This window comes from Vipera berus, assembly GCF_964194415.1.
Source record: "Vipera berus genome assembly, chromosome: 5".
Lineage (NCBI taxonomy): Eukaryota > Metazoa > Chordata > Lepidosauria > Squamata > Viperidae > Vipera > Vipera berus.
The window spans coordinates 46,944,849-46,964,598 of NC_138207.1; the positions used below are offsets into that span (position 1 = coordinate 46,944,849).

General features: G+C 39.9%; 1 protein-coding gene across 3 annotated transcripts in view; it reads left to right on the forward strand.

Annotated features, from left to right (window-relative positions):
• Nucleotides 1–6,317: 6,317 nt before the first annotated feature.
• The window catches only part of KCNIP2 (potassium voltage-gated channel interacting protein 2), a gene marked incomplete at both ends in the record, with an annotated part of 124,284 nt that continues 110,851 nt past the window's right edge, over nt 6,318–19,750 (forward strand). For all 3 annotated transcript variants that reach the window (XM_081328955.1, XM_081328958.1, XM_081328959.1), the window contains one exon: nt 6,318–6,390. In XM_081328955.1, the coding sequence (XP_081185081.1) occupies nt 6,318–6,390 (73 nt within the window). The remainder of the gene's footprint in view (nt 6,391–19,750) is intronic.

Below are 19,750 nucleotides of genomic sequence, written 5' to 3' on the forward strand. Positions count from 1 at the left end.
TCACCGCCCTGAGTCCTTCGGGAGAAGGGCGGTATATAAATAAAATTATTATTATTATTATTATTATTATTATTATTATTATTATTATTATTATTATTATTATTATTATTATTATTATTATTAAATATTATTGCTCAGTATCATTAGAATTTTATCTGATGTGCATTTAGGAATAATAAATTTGACTTGATTTGATTTGCATAAATTCCAAGATCTGGACTACATATTATCTTGAGATAATAATGTGTAATATAAATAATTAACATTTTCAGTTATCTAGATGATTTTGAATATATAGTCAGTGTTGTTGATTTTCAATCACTTAAGAATAATAATTAAAACTGTTTTCCTCTGAACTTACCTTGCTCTAAAAGAATGCTTGGAGAAAATCCAGTAATATGTCAATTTTCCAGGGTGATATGCTTGGTAATGGTATTTATCATGTTTTCTTGAACTTAGCAAATGCTCAGAGTCACTTTCATTCTTATTAGTACAACTCTGTCTCTGTTTCTAGTTAGTGGATCTTGGACATTTAGTACAAAACAAATATTACACAAATTGAAATCTGCCCATTCTTGCATTAATAAAAACATGAAGTGTAAATCTATAGAAACATTTATTCTAAGAAAAAAATACTTATTAATTGCTAATTAGTTTAACATGAGGTTATTCCACCCTGTTACAAATAGAGATAGCTGAGATAGATTTGTTCGTAGAAAAGGAAGTTTGGGGGTACAATACAATGTACTTCATTAGCTAGAATTTGCATTTCTTCCTTATTTTGTCCTTAACAAGATGTTCAATTGTTTTACCATAAATTTAATTTTTAAGAGCTGTTTCCCCCCCCCAAAAAAATGATTAGTCTGAGTTCTGCAAACCTGCAGTAATGAACTTACAAGAACTCCAACAGCTCCTGCTCTTCTCCTCCTCCTGATGCACTTTTTCTTATTCCCTCCCTGCATATTAGACAGCAGCATTTCTGCTGATTTTGACAGTTTGAGGAACTTCTTGGCTGTAGGTCCCTAAACCTACACCCAGTAAGCTGGCTCTATCTGCATTCATGGTCCTCAGTTTCAGCCTTTCCTGATAAATGATTTGGTTTTCTAGCCCACCATCTCCATTCCCTCTCGTCAAATATGTAAGATTCATTTTTAATGCTGGTTTGTGACCGTAATAAAAATCGATTGATTGATTGAAAATTCATTTCTTTTCCTGACATTTTCTTCTCTAGTCTTGCTTTGCCTCCCAAATAACTCAGCTGAATCCAGCTGACCCATCTTTCTCCTGCCTTTGCGGTTTTGCTCCTGTGATCCTTTGCTCCCTTTTAAAGGCTACTGGCACGTTGTTTCATAGACCTCTGTCCACTGCACTAGTTCAGTATCAGACCCCTTCTGAAAGGAGGGGAGCAAAGTGTCAAATGCATAGCGAAACTGCTGAATTCCTTGCTCAGGATTTAAAATGCAAGCAGGGAAAACCTCAGCGTAATCGTTTTCATGCAAGATCAGAAATAAGTTTCTATAAGAAATGCAAGAATCTGAGAAAGAGAACAGAAAGCCAGAAGAAAAACAAGTAGAGCTAAAGAAGCAAGGACTGCATTCTGGCTTGGGGGCCTGATTTCCCAACCTCTTCTAACATGCATGGATCTGAAGAAGGAGTCCTTTCCATCCTGGCTTTCTGAACAAGGAAATGTGGAAGAGACATCTGATCTATTTAGATGGTGAGATGTGAGGATGAAAATTACAAGTTTACTTCTTCCTTCTCTTGAACACGGAAAGTACAGAAAGGTTGTTGACTGGGTGGGTAGGAGACTGATATTTGCTAAGGCCAATTCAGTGCACATCTTAGAAGTCTTTATCCTTCCTTGCTCCCCACCCGAAATTATTAATTTCCCTTTTACTGGAGATTCAGGATCGCCAAGGCAGCCCGAAACCCTTGGGCTTGCCATTGGTATCCACAATAAACACGACAAGGATGGGAACATTTAATATTAGTAGGGAAGTCTTGTTCAGTGTTGCTGATCTTTCTGGCTTGGTTTCCTCCTATGCATTCAGGATAGGCTGGAGGGTTTCCCCCCCCAAAAAAAATCTAAATTTAGCTTTTCCTTTGGACTTGCATTTTTCAGTAAACGATTTAGAGTACATTGTAGCTTTGCGATGATAGTAATTTCCTGCTTTTGACCCCAGAAGGCATGTGAATGTCTTTGTCAGGTAGTCAGTAACTTGTTTGTAAGTTGGCAGGCTGTGGATTATATAAAGTAGAATCTGTCACATTCAATTATAATCACAGATTAGCTGAATTAATGAACTGATATAGACTGAATCTCTCAAGTGGAATGAATTGTCATTCAACTACTGAATTCATTAGAGGAAATAAATGCCATAATCTCAATCAAACAGTGGATCTGATAAATATCACTCTTTACAGCCTCTAATGTATGTGCCCTTCAGACAGACAGCTGTCAGTCTGATAGCTGTAACTCCCTCTGTGACACTCAGTCCATCAAATGAAATTAAGAGTGACATTTCACAAGCTTAGCAGTACTTAGCAGCTACTTGCATTTTCACTTTTCAGAGGGAATACAGCTTTCTTTCTGGAAAAAAATATTTCTCATTGCTATTTATAAGATTCTATTAAATCTCTTCTCTCTAAGTTTCTTTGTAATAGTAGGAGAATGGTACAGGGTAACACATATACTCACACTAAGTTTCCTTTTTTCCTGTTCTATTAAATTTGCTTAAGAGTTTATGGAGAACTGATGAAACCTTAGCTCTTAGCAGCTGGTACTCTGTCCCAAAGGTCTGAGCAGAATTGCTGCCCATTTCCTTTCTCTCCAGAAACAATTTAATCCCAAAGGAAGGATACCATTAGACTTATTCTCTGAACCAGGATGATAAAAATGTATAATAAAACATAATTGATGATTTCTTACCCTTAAATTTGCCCCAGGAAAAAGGCTTCTTTCTTTGCCTAAATGCAGTTATCTTTCTCTTTAGGGTTGAATGCATCAGCTGTTTAGTATCTATCCACTCAATGGCAAAGCATTTGCAAAAAGACAGCTTGCTGAATGGCCAGGGGAAATTAAGGCAAACTGGCTACCAGGATAAGAATGATATTAAAATCATGTTCTCAGATCATATGAAAGCAATATTTAGCATTTATTTATTTTCTATGGCTGGTCATCTCTAGTATGTTACTCTGGGCAGCTAACAATTAAAAACTGGATAAAAACAACCAAATTATAGTTAATGACTGAACTATAGCTAGTGATTTAAATTTAGATTTTATTGTATTTTAATTAATGTAAGACACCTCGAGTGCTTATCCAAACATAAAAACAAAGTTTATAACTGAATAAAATATTAATTGTCATGGTTTCTGAATTATCTATAAGCAGCAGTCAGCAAGTCTTGAGCCATCCCTTTTTCTATGCGCTATTTTTACTTCTATACTGCTTCATAGTGCTTTATACTTTTACAGCAATCTCTAAGCAATTCACAGAGTCAGCATATTGCCCTCAAGTACTGGGTCCTTATTTTACCGACCTCAGAAGGATCGAGGCTGAGTCGAACTTGAGCTGGTCAGGATTGAACTCCTGGCCATATGCAATACTGCATTCTAACCACTGCGCCACCATGGCTCTTATAATTCTATACTGAGTGGATTTCAGATATGCCTCAAGCAGCTGAATCTCCCTTCCCTTCCCTTCCCTTTACATTAGAGGCCATTTCAGTGTCAAAGCAGTTGAAAAATGTCATTAGTTGAGGTCATTTAGTCCCACTTATGTGGAATAAGACCCTTAAAAGCTTACTGTCTCCTCTTTATATTCATACATAGAACTATGGTGTTGGTCACCTTAGGAAAGAGTGGGAACAAAATTAATTATATGAATTATCTCTATTACAGCATTTCACAAACAAATGCTCAATAATGTGAAGTGAGATTTCCTCCGATGAGTGTCGCTTGGTATCTGAGAAATGTTTATTTGCCAGATATTTGTGAAATGGTTTGTAGTTTTCACCCAAGTTCTGTTTAGAAGTTTATACAATTATTTTCCACTATCAAGAAAACAGATATAGGTAATCCTCATTTAGTTACCATAATTGGTACTAACAATTCAGTTCTTAAGTGAAGTGTCTGCTAAGCAAAACTGTGACTCTGCTTATGTTTCTACTTCAGCTTTCTTTTGCTTTATGAAAGTCATAAATGCAAGGTTTGGCCACAGAATTCTTTTTTATCACCATTCTAACTCTGAATGATTGCTAACTGAGGCAATTGCTAAACAAGGACATATTGTTCAAGGCAGTCCCTGTCAATCTCATCTAGATTTATCAATGCTGAATATGATCATAATGAAGACATAGTTGGAGCAAACAAAGGTCAATGCAAAAGCCCTGGAGTTTGGCCAGGGAATATACTGCTACTCTGGCATTTATTCAGCCACAGAAGATGTGGCTTTCTACCATATCTACCATCCTTTTGCTAGTTCTCCACTGCTAGGAAAAAATATCTCAGCACTTTTACCCACGATAATGTCACATAGTGGCTTAGTGCTGCAAATCAATGGGCTGAAATTTTAAATGGAGCAACGAAGACCAGAGAACATACAGTATTTATGCACTGAGATTCATCATTTGAATTAAGGGAAAGTAAGGTGCTATGGCTGCATTTTCAAGCCATGCTTTGGTGATTTAAAAAGAGTAAAATTGCCAGAATGATAAAGAAGAAAAAAGTAGATTGGTTCTGTGATATAGCAGGCAAGCCACCTCCACCTCTTTTTCTAATCATGGAAGGGGGCGGGGGTGTCAACAAGCTATTAATGGGCCTTTGGGATACTTCTTGTAGGAATCCTATCCAAACATGCTTTGTTTGGTAAGAATTCTGCAGAGGATAACAGCGCCAATTAGTCTTCATTATTGGAGGTAGCGGGCATGAACTCAGAGGAAGTAGTGATCCTGCTCATGTGTCCAATAAGTACAAAACCCATTCTAGAGGTTGGGTCTCTGACATCTGAAGAACATCTTGAGAAAAAGCTCTCTCAGATCAGCTGCCCTCCAAATACATTGGATTAGAACTAATTCCCAGCCAGATTAGTTTGTTTTCTGAGGAGCTGATTTCAGAGATGTACTTACCCTGTACACCCACAGGCTCTAGTAGCCACTGGCCAATTCTGCCTGCCTTCTGGCTTTGTCAGATTCTCCTCTTCCAGTACAGCAACAGTTCTCTTCCCTCTCGCCCCTCCCCCTTTCAGCTGGACCCAGGACTTGCCTTTCCCCCACCCCCTTGACAGACTTCCTGTGTTTTTAGTAGCTGGAGAGACAGAAATTCAACAGATGAAGTGTTTCCATCTCAGTATCTCCGTTGTAGCCAGGCTATAGATAAAAGAGACTGTTTGTCATTTTATTTAACTAAGACCTGGTTCACAGGGGGTGGGGTGCTGGTGCTAACCTGCTCTTCTGAAGGTAGAGTAAGATTTGGCGGAGCGTGTCAGTTGGCCGGCACGGATCCTTCAGAAGCGTGAGAGGTGTGTAAGAAAGCGCGAGCACTTGTTGGCGTGATTCGCTCAGTCCCGGGTGAAGCGCTCACCTCCCTCCCCCACCTTGCACGCCCCGTCTCTTGTCCTCGGGGGTCTCCGCGACAGGCCGAGTGGGTAGCTCTGGGGTGGCTCCTGCCCCCGCGAGCCTCTGGCTCCGCCAGAAGTGTGGGAGGACGTCTATTCTTGCGCCAATTTCCCAACGACGCCGTCGTGCGCGTTTGTGTACAGGTGCACGTGTCTCCCAGGCCCTGAAGACACGTGTCTGAGGGAAACTCTTTTCCTGCGGGAGCCCATTTTGCCCCTGGGTTGAGTGCAAGGGAGCGCCCGGATGGACGCCCGGGAGTAAACCGGCACCCTTCTGGCGTGGGGCGGTGCGAGAGGGAGCTCAAGGCGGTCCCCGGGAGAAAGGCACCCAGCCCGGGAATGGGGTCTGGTTCTTCTCCTTTCGCCCCAGCTACAGACGGGCAGAGAAGAAGCGCGCCCGTGTGAACCGGAGAAGCAAACAAGCGGCGGTGCACAGAAGCTGGCAGGCGAGTTGGGGGAGCAGCTCGGAGGCTGGGAAAGGAGGCGCTTGCGCTTCTTCTGTTGCCGGGGAACTGGACGCCGGCTGCCCCTGCCCGGTCCCGCGCCCCCGCCAGGAGGATCTGCAGAGGGGGAGGGGGGCATCAGAACCGGGCGCCCCGGGCGCCACACCTGGCAAGAAAGAGAAGCTGTAAAGGGAAAGGAAGGTGTGCAGCCAGGTCCCGCCCTGTCCCGGCTCCCCGGGGCGTCTCCGCTCCGCAAGATGCGCGGCAAGAGCAGAAAGGAGAGCCTTTCCGATTCGCGGGACCTCGATGGTTCCTACGATCAACTAACCGGTGAGTTCCCCCCAAACTGGCAGCGCATTCTGCTGAGAGCCGCCGCCTTGGCTTGAGGAGGGGGAGGGAGGGGGGAGGGCTAGGAAGATGCAGCATCCCTGTAACAGCAAACTGGGTGGAGGGTGAAAGAGGTCCCACGCAGTAACTGTTGTCGACCCAGCACCACCTGCCAAAGGTGGGGTTTTCCTCCGTGCATCCTTGTCACGATCTAGGGAGGGGTTCTTTAGTCCATTTCTGAACAAAACTTCCACTTGCACAAAGTGATGGTGCCGAGGAGAGGGTGTCGGGTTAGGACGCTGATTTTGTCCCTTGCCATCTCGAAGTAGGTGTATGTTTGTACGTGTGCATGACTGAATGGATTTACAGGCTGGAAAACAGAACCTTTTTATTGCTTGGCTCCTTAAAATGGTCCAAGGTCTGGAGCTAATGCTGGCTGCGATGCCTTCTCCCAAGACTCGAAGGAGATCTTAATGAACTTACTCCTCGGTCTAAAACCAAGGTAGAAGTTGGACAAGATCCCCTTGAGATGGACAAGGAAATCTTCAATAAAAAAAATAAAATTCAATCAGAAGGAATTCATCTACGTCTTTCTGCTGCCTCTGCTCTGTATATTTATTAGAGGGTCTTAGCCGACTACAGAAGGCACAGACCCCGATATCTATACAAAGGGCTAGTAGGAAGAGATGCCTTTCCCTACCAGGAACTAACAAAACCTCTTCAGAGGTCCGGTGCTGTCCGTGGTGCTGGAGTTTGTCAATGCTGCTGGGCTCTCCTCTGCACACGGAAGAGCAATTTCCTCTCTCTGTTGCCCCTGAACGTCATTCAAGCGATTCGATGCCTGCAAAATTGGCTCTTCAGCCACAGAGATATTTTGAGCTCAGTAGAAATTCAAAGCCCACATGATGTCTTGTCTCTCAAGTGACTTTAACACATCAATATGATTTAAAATCAAAATGTAATTTAAAAGAAGCTTAGGTTCCTCCCAGTTGTGACCTTTAATTGTGGAACTCCTGATCTTGTGCCATTCATATTTTGCTATCCAGGTAGGAGTTTGATTTCACAGTATATTAATCAGTCTTCATATTTCCGTGTACCCTTTTTATCTGAAGGGAACTGAGCAGAATTAAAGTCAAGAATTTTTGTGTTCTTCAACTCTCCCTTCCACACAATCAATAGAGCCATTTATCCCTGGTTGATTTTTGATACTATAAATTCACTACTGCTCTCTTTTTCTTTTTACTTTTTCATGTAGTTTTATGTTTAATATAAAGTTATAAGCAACAAAGAGAATATCATTAAAGACAGCTACTAATCTCAGGTGTTGTATAACAGTGTTTTTCAACCACTGTTCCGCGGCACACTAGTGTGCCGCGAGATGTTGCCTGGTGTGCCGTGGGAAAAATTGAAAAGTAATTATAAAATACTTTCTTTGTGTTTATTTGATTCCTATTCAAGAGAATTACTTTATATATAGTCAATATAGGCACAGAGTTAAATTTTTTAACATTTTCTAATGGTGGAGTGCCTCGTGATTTTTTTCATGAAACAAGTGTGCCTTTGCCCAAAAAAGGTTGAAAAACACTGTTGTATAACATATATACTTTGAGGGGCAAGTGGATAAAAATAACATAATAAACTTACTACTTAGTGAAATGCTGGGCACTCGTTATGCAGCACACATACAGTGAATGTCTATATGTTATATTTTGATCATCTCTTCTTCATTTACAAATGGACAAATTCTCTCTTGGAACTAAAGTTCACATCGTAACTGCTGAAAAGAATATGTATATATGACTTTTGCTCTAGTTCCATTTCCTGTTTTCTTTATTTTTGGTCAACCTTCTCACTGTTAACAGACATTACCTTGCTATTAATTCCCTTGAATCATTCACATTCATCTTCTTGTCAGCTTTTTAGGCATAGCTGTTGTGCCTATAGTGGCAAAAAATGTAGCTGGTCCAGAGACTTAATGAGGGACCATGGAATACAACAAAATACTTTGGGGAACTTAAACCATGGCTTCTTAAGACCACACGCAATTACTATTTCATGTTTTGGTATCACTTGAACTATAGGAAATATTTCCTAATTGAGCTGTAAAGAAAGTTCCGTGAATATTCATCTCTTATTGATAGTATTGGAAATGGATATTTCTTCCAAGAGTCCAAGTAGCAGCAAGTTATATGTGCAAAAGTGTGGAACACAGCTGAAAACAGTAAACTGATATCATTCTAAAATTCATATACTCCTGTGTTTCTTTATAATACTATCCAAATAGCTAACTGGCTGCAATCAAGTTAAGCTTTATTATTATGAGTGTAATAACTTTTGATCTTCTGATATTCTTGTTGTTGTTGTTATAATTATTATACAATATAGCCTGAAGTGGACTCTGGCTAATGTATAACAGCTAATATTAAATGAAATGAAATTAGACAGTTTGAACTAAAATCATTAAAACAAAGCAGGATAGCCTCCCCCCTCCCCCACCACATGCACATTGACCCCAGATCTGGGACCAAGTTTTAAAGGCTTTTCAGAAGCCCAGGACACCACTTCCAGGGCATCCTTTTCTGAAAACTCCAGCTCCATTTTAAAACCCATGCATCTAATTTATTGATCATCTTACCCCTCTTCTACTTCCTTCAGTCTTACCTAGTACTTATTTTTCTAATTCATTATCCACCTGTGTCACATGACAAAATGTATTGTTTTGTTTATTTTTCTCTCAAGAAATCTCTGAGCTTTTATTTGATCCAGATTGGATGTATTGATCCTTCTTACAATCTGTGATACCACTTGTAACTTTCTCAAAATCCCTAATTTGAAATACCTATCTTCTTTCCCTTTCCATTTCTCAGTGTCTACTTTTCAAAGATGAATTTGCAGCTTGAAATATTGTTGCTTTCACCTTTCTAATTTTTGTTGTCACTGAAGTATCCTCCGTCTTCATAATCTCGTCTAAGGTTCGCATTGTCTTACTTCCTAGAATTAATCTTTTCTTGAGCACACTGTCCACCTCAAGTTTAAGAAAACAAAAGTATCTTCCACCTTCACAGCTATTAGTTTAGTCAGCATGCTGGTTGACATGGATCTGGATTTCCCACTTTCTATTTCTTTCTCATAATAGCTTAAATCCTCTTTACTTTGGGATAACGAAGTGATGCCTAACTACAAATTTCAAATTGTTAATATTTTGTCTCTACTTTTAATTCTGGTTTCCCCCCCCCTCTCTTCTAAATCTATCATTGTTTTATTGTATTTACTTTAACATAAAAGAAATAAGTGCTGTTATATAGATAGTCCTCAACTTGCAACCATTCATTTAACAACTGTTCAAAGTTACAGTAATGCTGAAAAAAGTGTCTTATCCCTGGACCTTACACTTACAACCGTCACAGCATTCCCACAGTCATAATCAGAATTCAGTTGCTTGGCAACCAGCATATATTTATGACAGCTGCAGCATCACAGGGTCATGTGATTGCCATTTACGACCTTCTGGGGGGTGAAGGTTGGGTTGGCAAGCAAAGTCAATGGAGGAAGCTGTATTCAAGACTATGTGATTTGCTTAACGACTGTGGCACAAAAGTTCATAAAATCAGATGCAATTCACTGAAGTGCAGTGTTTGATGATGGAAGCTCCCAAGTGTGGCCATAAGTCGGGGACTATCTATAACTCATATGATACATCTTGGTTACCATCCTAAAAAAACAACCCAACAATCTTTTGAGAACAAATACCTAACAGCAGTTTATTCAGTTTTGTTATGCTGGCATACCTTTTTGTTTTGTCAGGCATCTTTGTCAATGTCATGAAAGAAAGTGACGTGGGCAAATAGGAGAACTGTTTTTTTCACCAATCAAATCTAGATCGGGGCTTGGCCACGCTTCATTTGTAAATCCCCTTTATAAAGGTTTTCCAAGGAAGCAGGGAGGTTTCCTGCCAATTGTCTACGTAAAAAGCCTTAAGTAACAAGTCTGAAATAAAAAAAGTTAATCCAAGTTTATTAAAATCCTAAGGATGATTGTGTGAATTGATACAGAGTAAGAAACAGAAAATCCTCTCTGCTTTTTTTGGTTTATGTCATACTCCCTGAAGCACAAACTTTTGAAAATGGTTCTTAGCCCTAGCCATTGACTTCTTGGCATTGGCCTTAAGAATCCCTGGAAGACAGTCTAGTGGTCAGGAAAATTTTGTGCTCACATTCCTCGCCCAGCTTAGAGTCCAAATATGGCATTACAATCATGCCAATAGAAATTGCAGTTTCACTTTCAGCATTAAAGGTAAAGGTAAAGGTTCCCCCGCACACACGTGCTAGTCGTTTCTGACTCTAGGGGCCAGTGCTCATCTCCGTTTCAAAGCCGAAGAGCCAGCGCTTGTCCGAGGACGTCTCCGTGGTCATGTGGCTGGCATGACTAGACGCCAAAGGCGCACGGAACGCTGTTACCTTCCCACTGTTGTGGTCCCTATTTTTCTACTTGCATTTTTACATGCTTTCGAACTGCTAGGTTGGCAGAAGCTGGGACGAGTAACAGGCGCACACTCTGCTACGCGGCACTTGGAATTCGACCCGCCAAACTGCCGACCTTCTGATCGACAAGCTCAGCGTCCTAACCCACTGAGCCACCGCGTCCCTACTTTCAGCATTACATCTGGCTAAAAAAACAATCTGCTTTTTCAAGGAAATGGTAGTAACAACATCTTATCTTGTTACTAAATCTTAAAATAAGCTACAAAACAGGTACAGTTGTTGCATTCATTTATAGGCAGTTGCAGCTGTTGTAAAAATTGAATATTCTTCGCAAACAGAGTATTTTGCTGTATATATGCAACTGCTTGTAATGAATAATTGGCTATTTTTTGGTACATTATAGGGTACATTTTCGGTACATTTTTTAAGAGAAAAAGGACCTTGCAGTGGGTTAAAACTGGATGATAAGTATCTGCAGAAATGGCTGTGCAGTTTATTCATATGAGTAGCCTTTCAAGTAATACCACCTGAAAATCCACAAGCTCTCAAAGTGGTCCTGTAAGCAATCGAAATGCTAAAAAACATTGCTGCGTGCATGAAGAAGAATCTATAAGCATTAATTCTATACCGCTCTAACTCAAGATGTTAATTTATAATAATAAAATTATTACAGTGATTTAATTGAATGCCACTTACCATTGGAAGTGGTATGTTTTTGTTTTCTAACTTGAAGGTATTACAGTAGTGCTAGTGTTTCTTTTTTTTCTTTTCTCTTTCTACAATCCCAGGGGTATTATTTTTCTTAAGGCTTTCTGCATACTGTAAGCATCAGTGGAGCCTCTTCTATCCAAAATAACAGTGAAGTAATGAATAAATAAGAGTACATTACAGGCAGCAACGACTGAATCCTATTGTCTTCAAACTTCATGAAAATGATTAATTGTCTCCATCTTAAACCTCCCCTAATACAATCTAAACCTGTAGCACACAACAGATATAACATTGGATATAGCAATTTTTTTTTGAGCTGAGAGTTTAAAGGTTCACTGTGAAGGAAGCTAAAATATGACCTGTGGATTGGATATTAGTTCCCAAGTCTTGATCCTTCGTGGCCTTTAGACAATCTCAGCTACACATGGGAAAAGGAAAAAAAGCTGGTCTCAATCCTAGATGCATACATTTCTATTTTGGTAGCCACTTCACCACCACGGTGCCTTGATTTCCCTAGAGCGTACAGCCATCTACCTTGCAACTTCTTTGTCATGCAGTTGCTGCTGAACAGCTGGTGCAAAGACAGTTGCATTTGGCAGTGGGTGAATGATCACTATAGAAACAGCCTGCAATGCACTTGGGATGCTGACAAGGCCTACATTTCCTTCACTCCCTTAGAAGTGACAGGTAAAGGGCTACTGTAAGTCATGTTGCTTCTGTCAAACCGCTCAGTGGGAAGGCTGCACAGGCTTGCCTACTGTATATGGTAGCCAACTTGTATCTGTCATGAATCCCCTCATAGCAGAACTATGGTTCAAAGCCTGTTAGCCCTGCAAGGTAGTCCAGACAAGAAGCACAAGCAAGAGTACCAGTTCTACCTTTTTGTAAGGCTACATTAACAGAATCTAGCAATATCGAAGGCATTTCTCTCCTCCTTTCCTTTTATTCTCTGGAAAAATTGAGAGGGCCTCTTCTGAAATGACTCTCTTTCTGTGAGCTGAGGTATCTTTAATGTTGGTTTCCAGTCTTCAGCTCTCCCTCCTGTCTCCCAAGGACACTCTCACGTACCATTATGTACTGTAAGCCAAGCATGGAGTATGGTCCTGTCACCTTGAAGACAATAATAATAATAATAATAATAATAATAATAATAATAATAATAATAATAATAATAATAATAATAATAATAATAATAATAATAATAATAATAAAGTTGGAAGGGACCTTGGAGGTCATCTAGTCCAACCCCCTGCTCAGGCAGGAAACCTTATACCATTTCAGGCAAATGGCTGTCCAGTCTCTTCTTAAAAACCTCCAGTGTTGGAGCATTCACCACCTCTGGAGGCAGGTTGTTCCACTGGTTAATTGTTCTAACTGTCAGGAAGTTTCTCCTTAGTTCTAGGTTGCTTCTCTCCTTGACTAGTTTCCATCCGTTGCTTCTTGTCCTGCTTTCAGGTGCTTTGGAGAATAGCTTGACTCCCTCTTCTTTGTGGTAGCCCCTGAGATATTGGAACACTGCTATCATGTCACCCCTCACCCTTCTCTTCGTTAAACTACACATACCCAATTCCAGCAACCGTTCCCTATATGTTTTAGCCTCCAGCCCCCTAATCATCTTTGTTGCTCTTCTCTGTACCCTTTCTAGAGTCTCGACATCTAGAAATGGAGGTGTCACGACCACTTTCAACTTTTTCTCTGCCTAGGAGGAAGCAATTAAAATTATAGTATTTCATATACAGTTTGACTACCAGGCCACAGCATCATGGACCAGGCCTTCCACCTACTTGTCCCCTATCTCAAGTGGGATATTTTGAAGGGCTGCCTCACATTCTATGGCCTAAAAAAGAAGAGATCTGATCACTGTATCCATGATGTTATTGTATTAAATATACAATTACACATATATTTAGAAAGCAGCGTGGTATGAAGTATTTCTAATTCTATGATACCTTGCAGTGTGTGTTTCTGCATGTGTACACATGTTTATGTGTTTGTAAGTATCTTCCTTTCCATACCATTGCCTTCTCACCCCCTTTAACTCTTTCAACACCCCAAGGCTTTGGTCTCTGGTACAATCTTGCAAATTCTCACATAAACTGTCTGGTTTCATGCTTTGACGTCTGTGGGGATAATGGTTCTCACATAAAGAAAGCTTTCCACCACATGCTCATGGGGGGAGGGGGAGTTTCTGGGCAATTCCTGAATGCTGACAGGACTATGAAGTGATCTCACTTATCTTGCTCACTTTGAGATTTCAAGTGCCAAATAGTTTGCTGTAATTGGGGATGCTGCATCTTGTGAACTAAAATTTGCACTATGATTATAGGTTTATATATGTACTTTGTGGCTACCACCTTCTTTCTGTGTGTTTTGTCCATTTCTGAGACTATGGTCTCTTTTGCTTTCCTGGCTTTGAAACTCTCTTGTTGCTCAATCTCAATCTTGTAATTTCGCTCAATTTCAAATAAGATATTCATTTTTCTAGTGGGCAGATGTGCTGTATGTGTGCAGTTGAGTACTGAAGGCTGTTTTTGTAATGTAAAACATTTGAGTTATTCAAGACATAGGGAGGACAATATTTTGTATTTTCTGTTTCTGCTTTGCAATGTTCAGCCTGTTTGAGTTGGGCAAAAACTGAACAGGACATCTTAATCAGGACCTCTCAGTTTGGAGAGACAAAAAAATAAATGAGAAAATATTGGTCCAGCAACAAATTTGCTTTGAGATGTGAAAGCAGCTTGTGCTATTTTACTTACATTGGGAATATGGTGTTGTGCAAATTCTGTAAAACAGAATAAAAAGACAGAAGTTGTCTAATTTCAGCTTTGATTTCTTGAAGTATTGGTTATCAGTTTCCTTAATTTCCAGACAACGTGGCCCAAAGTTGAATAAAATGGCTGCTTCAGTCTCCTTCATCTGGAGATTAGGGAGGAGAATAATAAGAATATCTGCATTGCTGCTTATGCAAATTTAATGAGCAATTCTGATGAAATTCAAAATTAGAAGAATCAGCTGTTTTCCCTGACCTTGTTATTTGTCTGATCAAAACCAAAGAGACTTTCACCATATGGGATTAAAGCAATGAGTACCATCTATTCTCCTGTATAATAATGCCTCTTTCGGATACTATCTCTATCATGACAGTACTTTGGGTGTCTTGGGGAAATTTAGTGTCCAGGCTGAAACTGCCCAATCAGGAGGGGTTCAGGATTTCATGCTCCTATGCAGTAAAGACACGAACTGGATTTGGTTTTCTGGGTGGGTAGAGCTAGCGGTCTGAAAGAGGAGGAGGTTTCTGCAATTCCATTGTCATGGACAGCTCACTTTCTAATGAGTTTCAGACTGGTAGTTATTTTAAATTTCTGCAGAGCTGGAAAATCAGTTAAAATGTGCAGCAGGTTCTTGATGTTTCTAGATAAATTCTCAAATGGGCTTGGAGAATTTCCTGTTTTGACTGTTGACAATATTGATGAAGCCCTGTTGATGTGAACATGGAGGTGGCCTGGATAATTGACACTATTTGTCCTAAACACTCTCTTTGCTCTAGCAGAGCTTAAGCAACAATTTTGTTTGTGAGGAATCCACGAATGCAAGACAGGAATATTTGGGTGTCAAAAACATCTGAAGTCCTCCTCCCTGACAATGGATGCATCAAAGAGGGCCTATATCTGTCCCCTGACTGCATTTGCACCAAATGGGCCAGCAATCATATCATATGGCTCCTCCTACATCGAGGTGGAAGAGAGTCTTAATACTATTTCTAGGGAAGTCAGTCTAACACAGTTAAAAATTCATTGTAAGTAGTACTTATTCTTTGTGGATAAAGTTGATTAGATTGCCTCAATTTAGCTTCCATTATTGGGGAATGTAATTTTTGGCATTTTCTTGTTGAGATTGTTTTAGAGCTTGTAGATCTGGAGAGGTGAAGTTTGTCACCTGCTTGCTTGATCTTTGCTATTTCCAGCTGATTAAATAAGCTCAACTCATAAACTGTACCTTTTAAAGGCAATTTTAACAGCCCTACTGAACAGCCCTCCCTTACTTCAAAAATCTCTGTGAGTATAGGTTGATCTCAAATATTTTATTCTTGAATAATATGCCTGAAAAAGTGGTAACTTTGCAGTTCTGAATTGACCCATTTCAATTATATTGCATCCATAATGTAGTACTGAAATTGTTTTGGTTGTCTTGAATAACCTGATTCTGAAATTAGGTGGGAAAAGCAGTCCTGCTAGTTCTCCTAGGCCCTTCAGCAGCTTTTCATAGTGTCATGGTATCCTTTTGGGCTATCTAGTGGAGGTAGAGCACTATTTTGCAAATTCCAGTCCTTCTTGTAGGGATTTCTGTTGGAACCCAGGACATTAATTTATATTGTTCCCCATGCTATTTGGTTTAAATATATAAGTGTTGTGGGAGGTCCTTCAGAGCTTTGGAGAAGGGTGCCACTAACATGCAAATGATATCCAGCTTTGCAGCACTTGTTCAGCAAGGGTAGATCAGACCAAGAACTGAACTCCAACATCTACTTCTACTGAGGCTAACTATATCAGAATCTTGCAAGTCTGATTGGGTTGTAGGAATGTCCTTCTTATGGTTCAGTGAGTTAGGAAAACATCTGCCTGAGTCCAGTGGTGGGATTCAGCCAGTTCGCACCACTTTGGCAGAACAAGTAGCTAATTTTTTGTTGCCTGGGCCCAGAATAGACTTACGGAAGTGGCATCCACACAGAGAACCAGTTGTTCACATATTTGAATCCCACCACTGCCTGAGTCTCTCTGAATATCATAAGTCTGCTGTTCAAACCATGTTTTACCCCTCATCATCCTGGCAACAGTGCTTGCAAATTTGTGTCAAGGTGATCTCTCTTTTTCTACACTTACTTTTTTAACTCTAAGGAAGCAATCATTACCCTTGAACGTTGCTTAATCCCAATAATGAACCGGACGGGACCGAATAAAATGAAGATACTCAATAATGAAAAAGCTGAACTCAAGCAAAGTGATGGAACTGCAATCTTTCAGAAAGATGGGAGTAAGGAAGCATTAGCTGACTCTGACTCCAGCTGTCAGTGGATTTGCAAGTGGCAATTGTGGTAAGGGGTGGGTCTGTGCTACCATGGCTAACATGCCAGCCATGACTGTTCGTGAACCTGTTGGACTTAATGATAATTATATGCAACAGGTTGCTACCTATCTTGACTACTGCAAACTGCTCTGTGCAAAGTACAGGAAGTCCTCAACCTATGACCACAACTGAGCCCTAAATTTCTGTCATCAAGCAAGACAATTGTTAAGTGAGTTTCGCCCCATTTTATGACCTTCCTTGGCACAGTGGTTAAGAAATCTCTTCAGTTGTTAAATTAAAAGTACAGTTATTAAGTGAATCTAGCTTCCCCATTGACTTTGCTTGTCAGAAGGTCCCAAAAGGAGATTACATGACCCTGGGACATTGCAACCACCATAAATACATGCCAGTTGCCAGTTTTGATCATGTGACCATGGGGATGCTGCAATGGATGTAAGTGTGAAAAATGGTCTCAAATCACTTTTTCTAGTGCTATTGTAACTTTGAACAGTCATTTAAAACAAATGGCTGTAAGTCGAGGACTACCTATAACTCTTAAAAAATATCTGTAAATTATAGTAAATTATACTATCTGTAAAATATAACAACTAGGCTGATAACTCATGTACGATACAGGAATCACAGGATACCTATGCTGAACATGTACACTGGCTATCAACTGCCTATGGGGATCAATTTAAGATGCTGGTGTTAACCTCTGAAGATTTACATAGCCAATGAGCTTAGGGCCTAACTATCTGACAGGCTGCTTCTCATACTATGTTTTACTCTGGTTGCTTAGATTGAGACATGAGCCCCATTTGAAAATAGCCCTGTTGCCAGAATCATGCTTCTATTACAAAGAAAAGAATTGTGTCTTATGTATCTTCTGGGCTATGGAATACTGTGCATGTGACCTCTTTTCTTCCAGGATTTAGGAAGCTGATGCAATATCCACCTCTGGTGGTAAGTTTTTAATTGTTAGACATCAAATTGTTAGACATAGACATATTTTAATGGTCTTAATTTAATTTTGATTTTGATTGGACTGAGTTTATTATCATATTTTGTATATGGCTGTTGACAGCCATCTTAAATATCTACATAAACAGAAAGGTAGGGCTAAACATTTAATAAATAAATATTGGCATACAATATTAGGAATATGGCAGGTCTTGAGAAAGAGCAACTCTAAACCTACCCATAATCGCAGATGTGGTTTATAGAGGTTGTGTTGCATAAACTCATATTCACTTTAAAAACTGGTGGGTGAAATCCTTTGATTCAGATAATGGGTGAACAGCAAAGAGAAATATGGAATTATTGATTTTCTGGGAGGTATGTTCTCTCATCTCAACTCTGATTGACTTGTTCCTGTATATGTAGCCTTTAAATTTCGGAAAGATTATAAAATGAGTTTATTAAAATGAGAATTACCCATTGGGGAACTTTGGGTCAGATTAAAGTAAAGGCAGATTGGTTTTTCTAATGAATGGCTATCCCACTCCTCCCCCTGCTTTTCCTGCTTTTCGTTTTTTTATCAGCAATGGTTTCATTAAACAAAGTGCTTTTAGTTTGGTTTGAGGCAGATTGCTACCCTGAAAAGCTGGTGATTAATCAACTGGGTCAATAGCTTCTCTTTTTACAGTTGGTATATATAGTAAATGCTGAAAGAGGCTTCAAAGATTGTTGGACTCTGAAAAATTGTAGACAAATTTGGTGACATCCTGGAAACTGGAGATGCTATTAATATAATTGAGACTGGAGACTGCCCTTACTGAACAGCAATTGCAATGAATGTCCATTTGCAAGAAGTCAGTATAGCCATAATAATACAAATGGTCAGTGGAGTTACATCTTCCTGGGATAGACAGTAGCAATTCAACTGGGGGAGTGTTGTATTGTGATCATGTAAGACAGGGGGACGGGGCAAAATTTAGGAAATCTACCAAGGGCTAGGTGAAAGTTCTTTCTTAGTCATGTTTGCTATCCTGTTAAGTCTCAGTAGGATTTTTAATAGGGTTCCTTGAAAGGGGAGGGGGAAATGCTAGGGAGGTAGGAGACAAAGACAACCTGGATGCACAAAAAGCTCAGCAAAAATAAAAAATGTCACACATGTAAAAGATGAAAAAAAAGACAGGTCATCAACAAAAATCCATTGAATAGTGCAGATTTATTTATTTTATTTTATTTATTTTAATTCCATTTATATCCCGCCCTTCTCCGAAGACTCAGGGCGGCTTACAAGCTTAGCAGTAGCCTTCATTCTATGTATATGCCCGCTTATTAGGGCTTTCACACACACCCCAAGCGGCATTATTACAAAGTCAGCTTAATTGCCCCCAACAATCTGGGTCCTCATTTTACCTACCTTGGAAGGATGGAAGGCTGAGTCAACCTTGAGTCTGGTGGGATGCGAACCTGCACTGATTGCAGGCAGCTGGTGTTACTTAAGGAGGCATTAGCCGACTGCTCCACCAAGGCTATAGAGTTGTTGTTGGAAAAGCTAAAGCTCTGAATGAACAGAGGTTACAGAAGGATTGTACCTGTTCAAAATAAAGGAAGGAAAAGGAAACTACATGCCATCTGATTAGAGAAAATGGCAAACTATAAGAAATAATAAGACAAATCCTATTTTGGTTCAGGATTCTCTAGGAAGAGGAAATGCATTCTACCAGGCAATTATGTGTGAGTTCAGCTCTCAGGACTGCATGGCTTACAATCATCTCTCAGTAGTAAAGATGTTGCTCGCAGTCTGGATGAATCTGCCAGCATCTTAAATATACTCCACCAATTACCAGAAATCAGCAAAGGTCTTGCTAGCCTTTCTTTGTCTCATTTTTTGAAAGGATAATTTCCTTCATAGACTATAGAAGTGCTTTCAATTTATATTTTGACTTGGGCAAAACATTTGAGAAAGACTCCCTGTCATGCTGATCAGCAAAGTTGTTAATTATGGGCTGGATGGCATATCTGTTAGATGAATCTACAGTTAATGATGCTTGAAAACCATAGTTAAAGAGTGTTAATCAATGGTCTGTCATCAAACTGAAGTGAGATATCAGCTAAGATGCCACTGGCCTGGTACTCACTAATAACTTAGATAA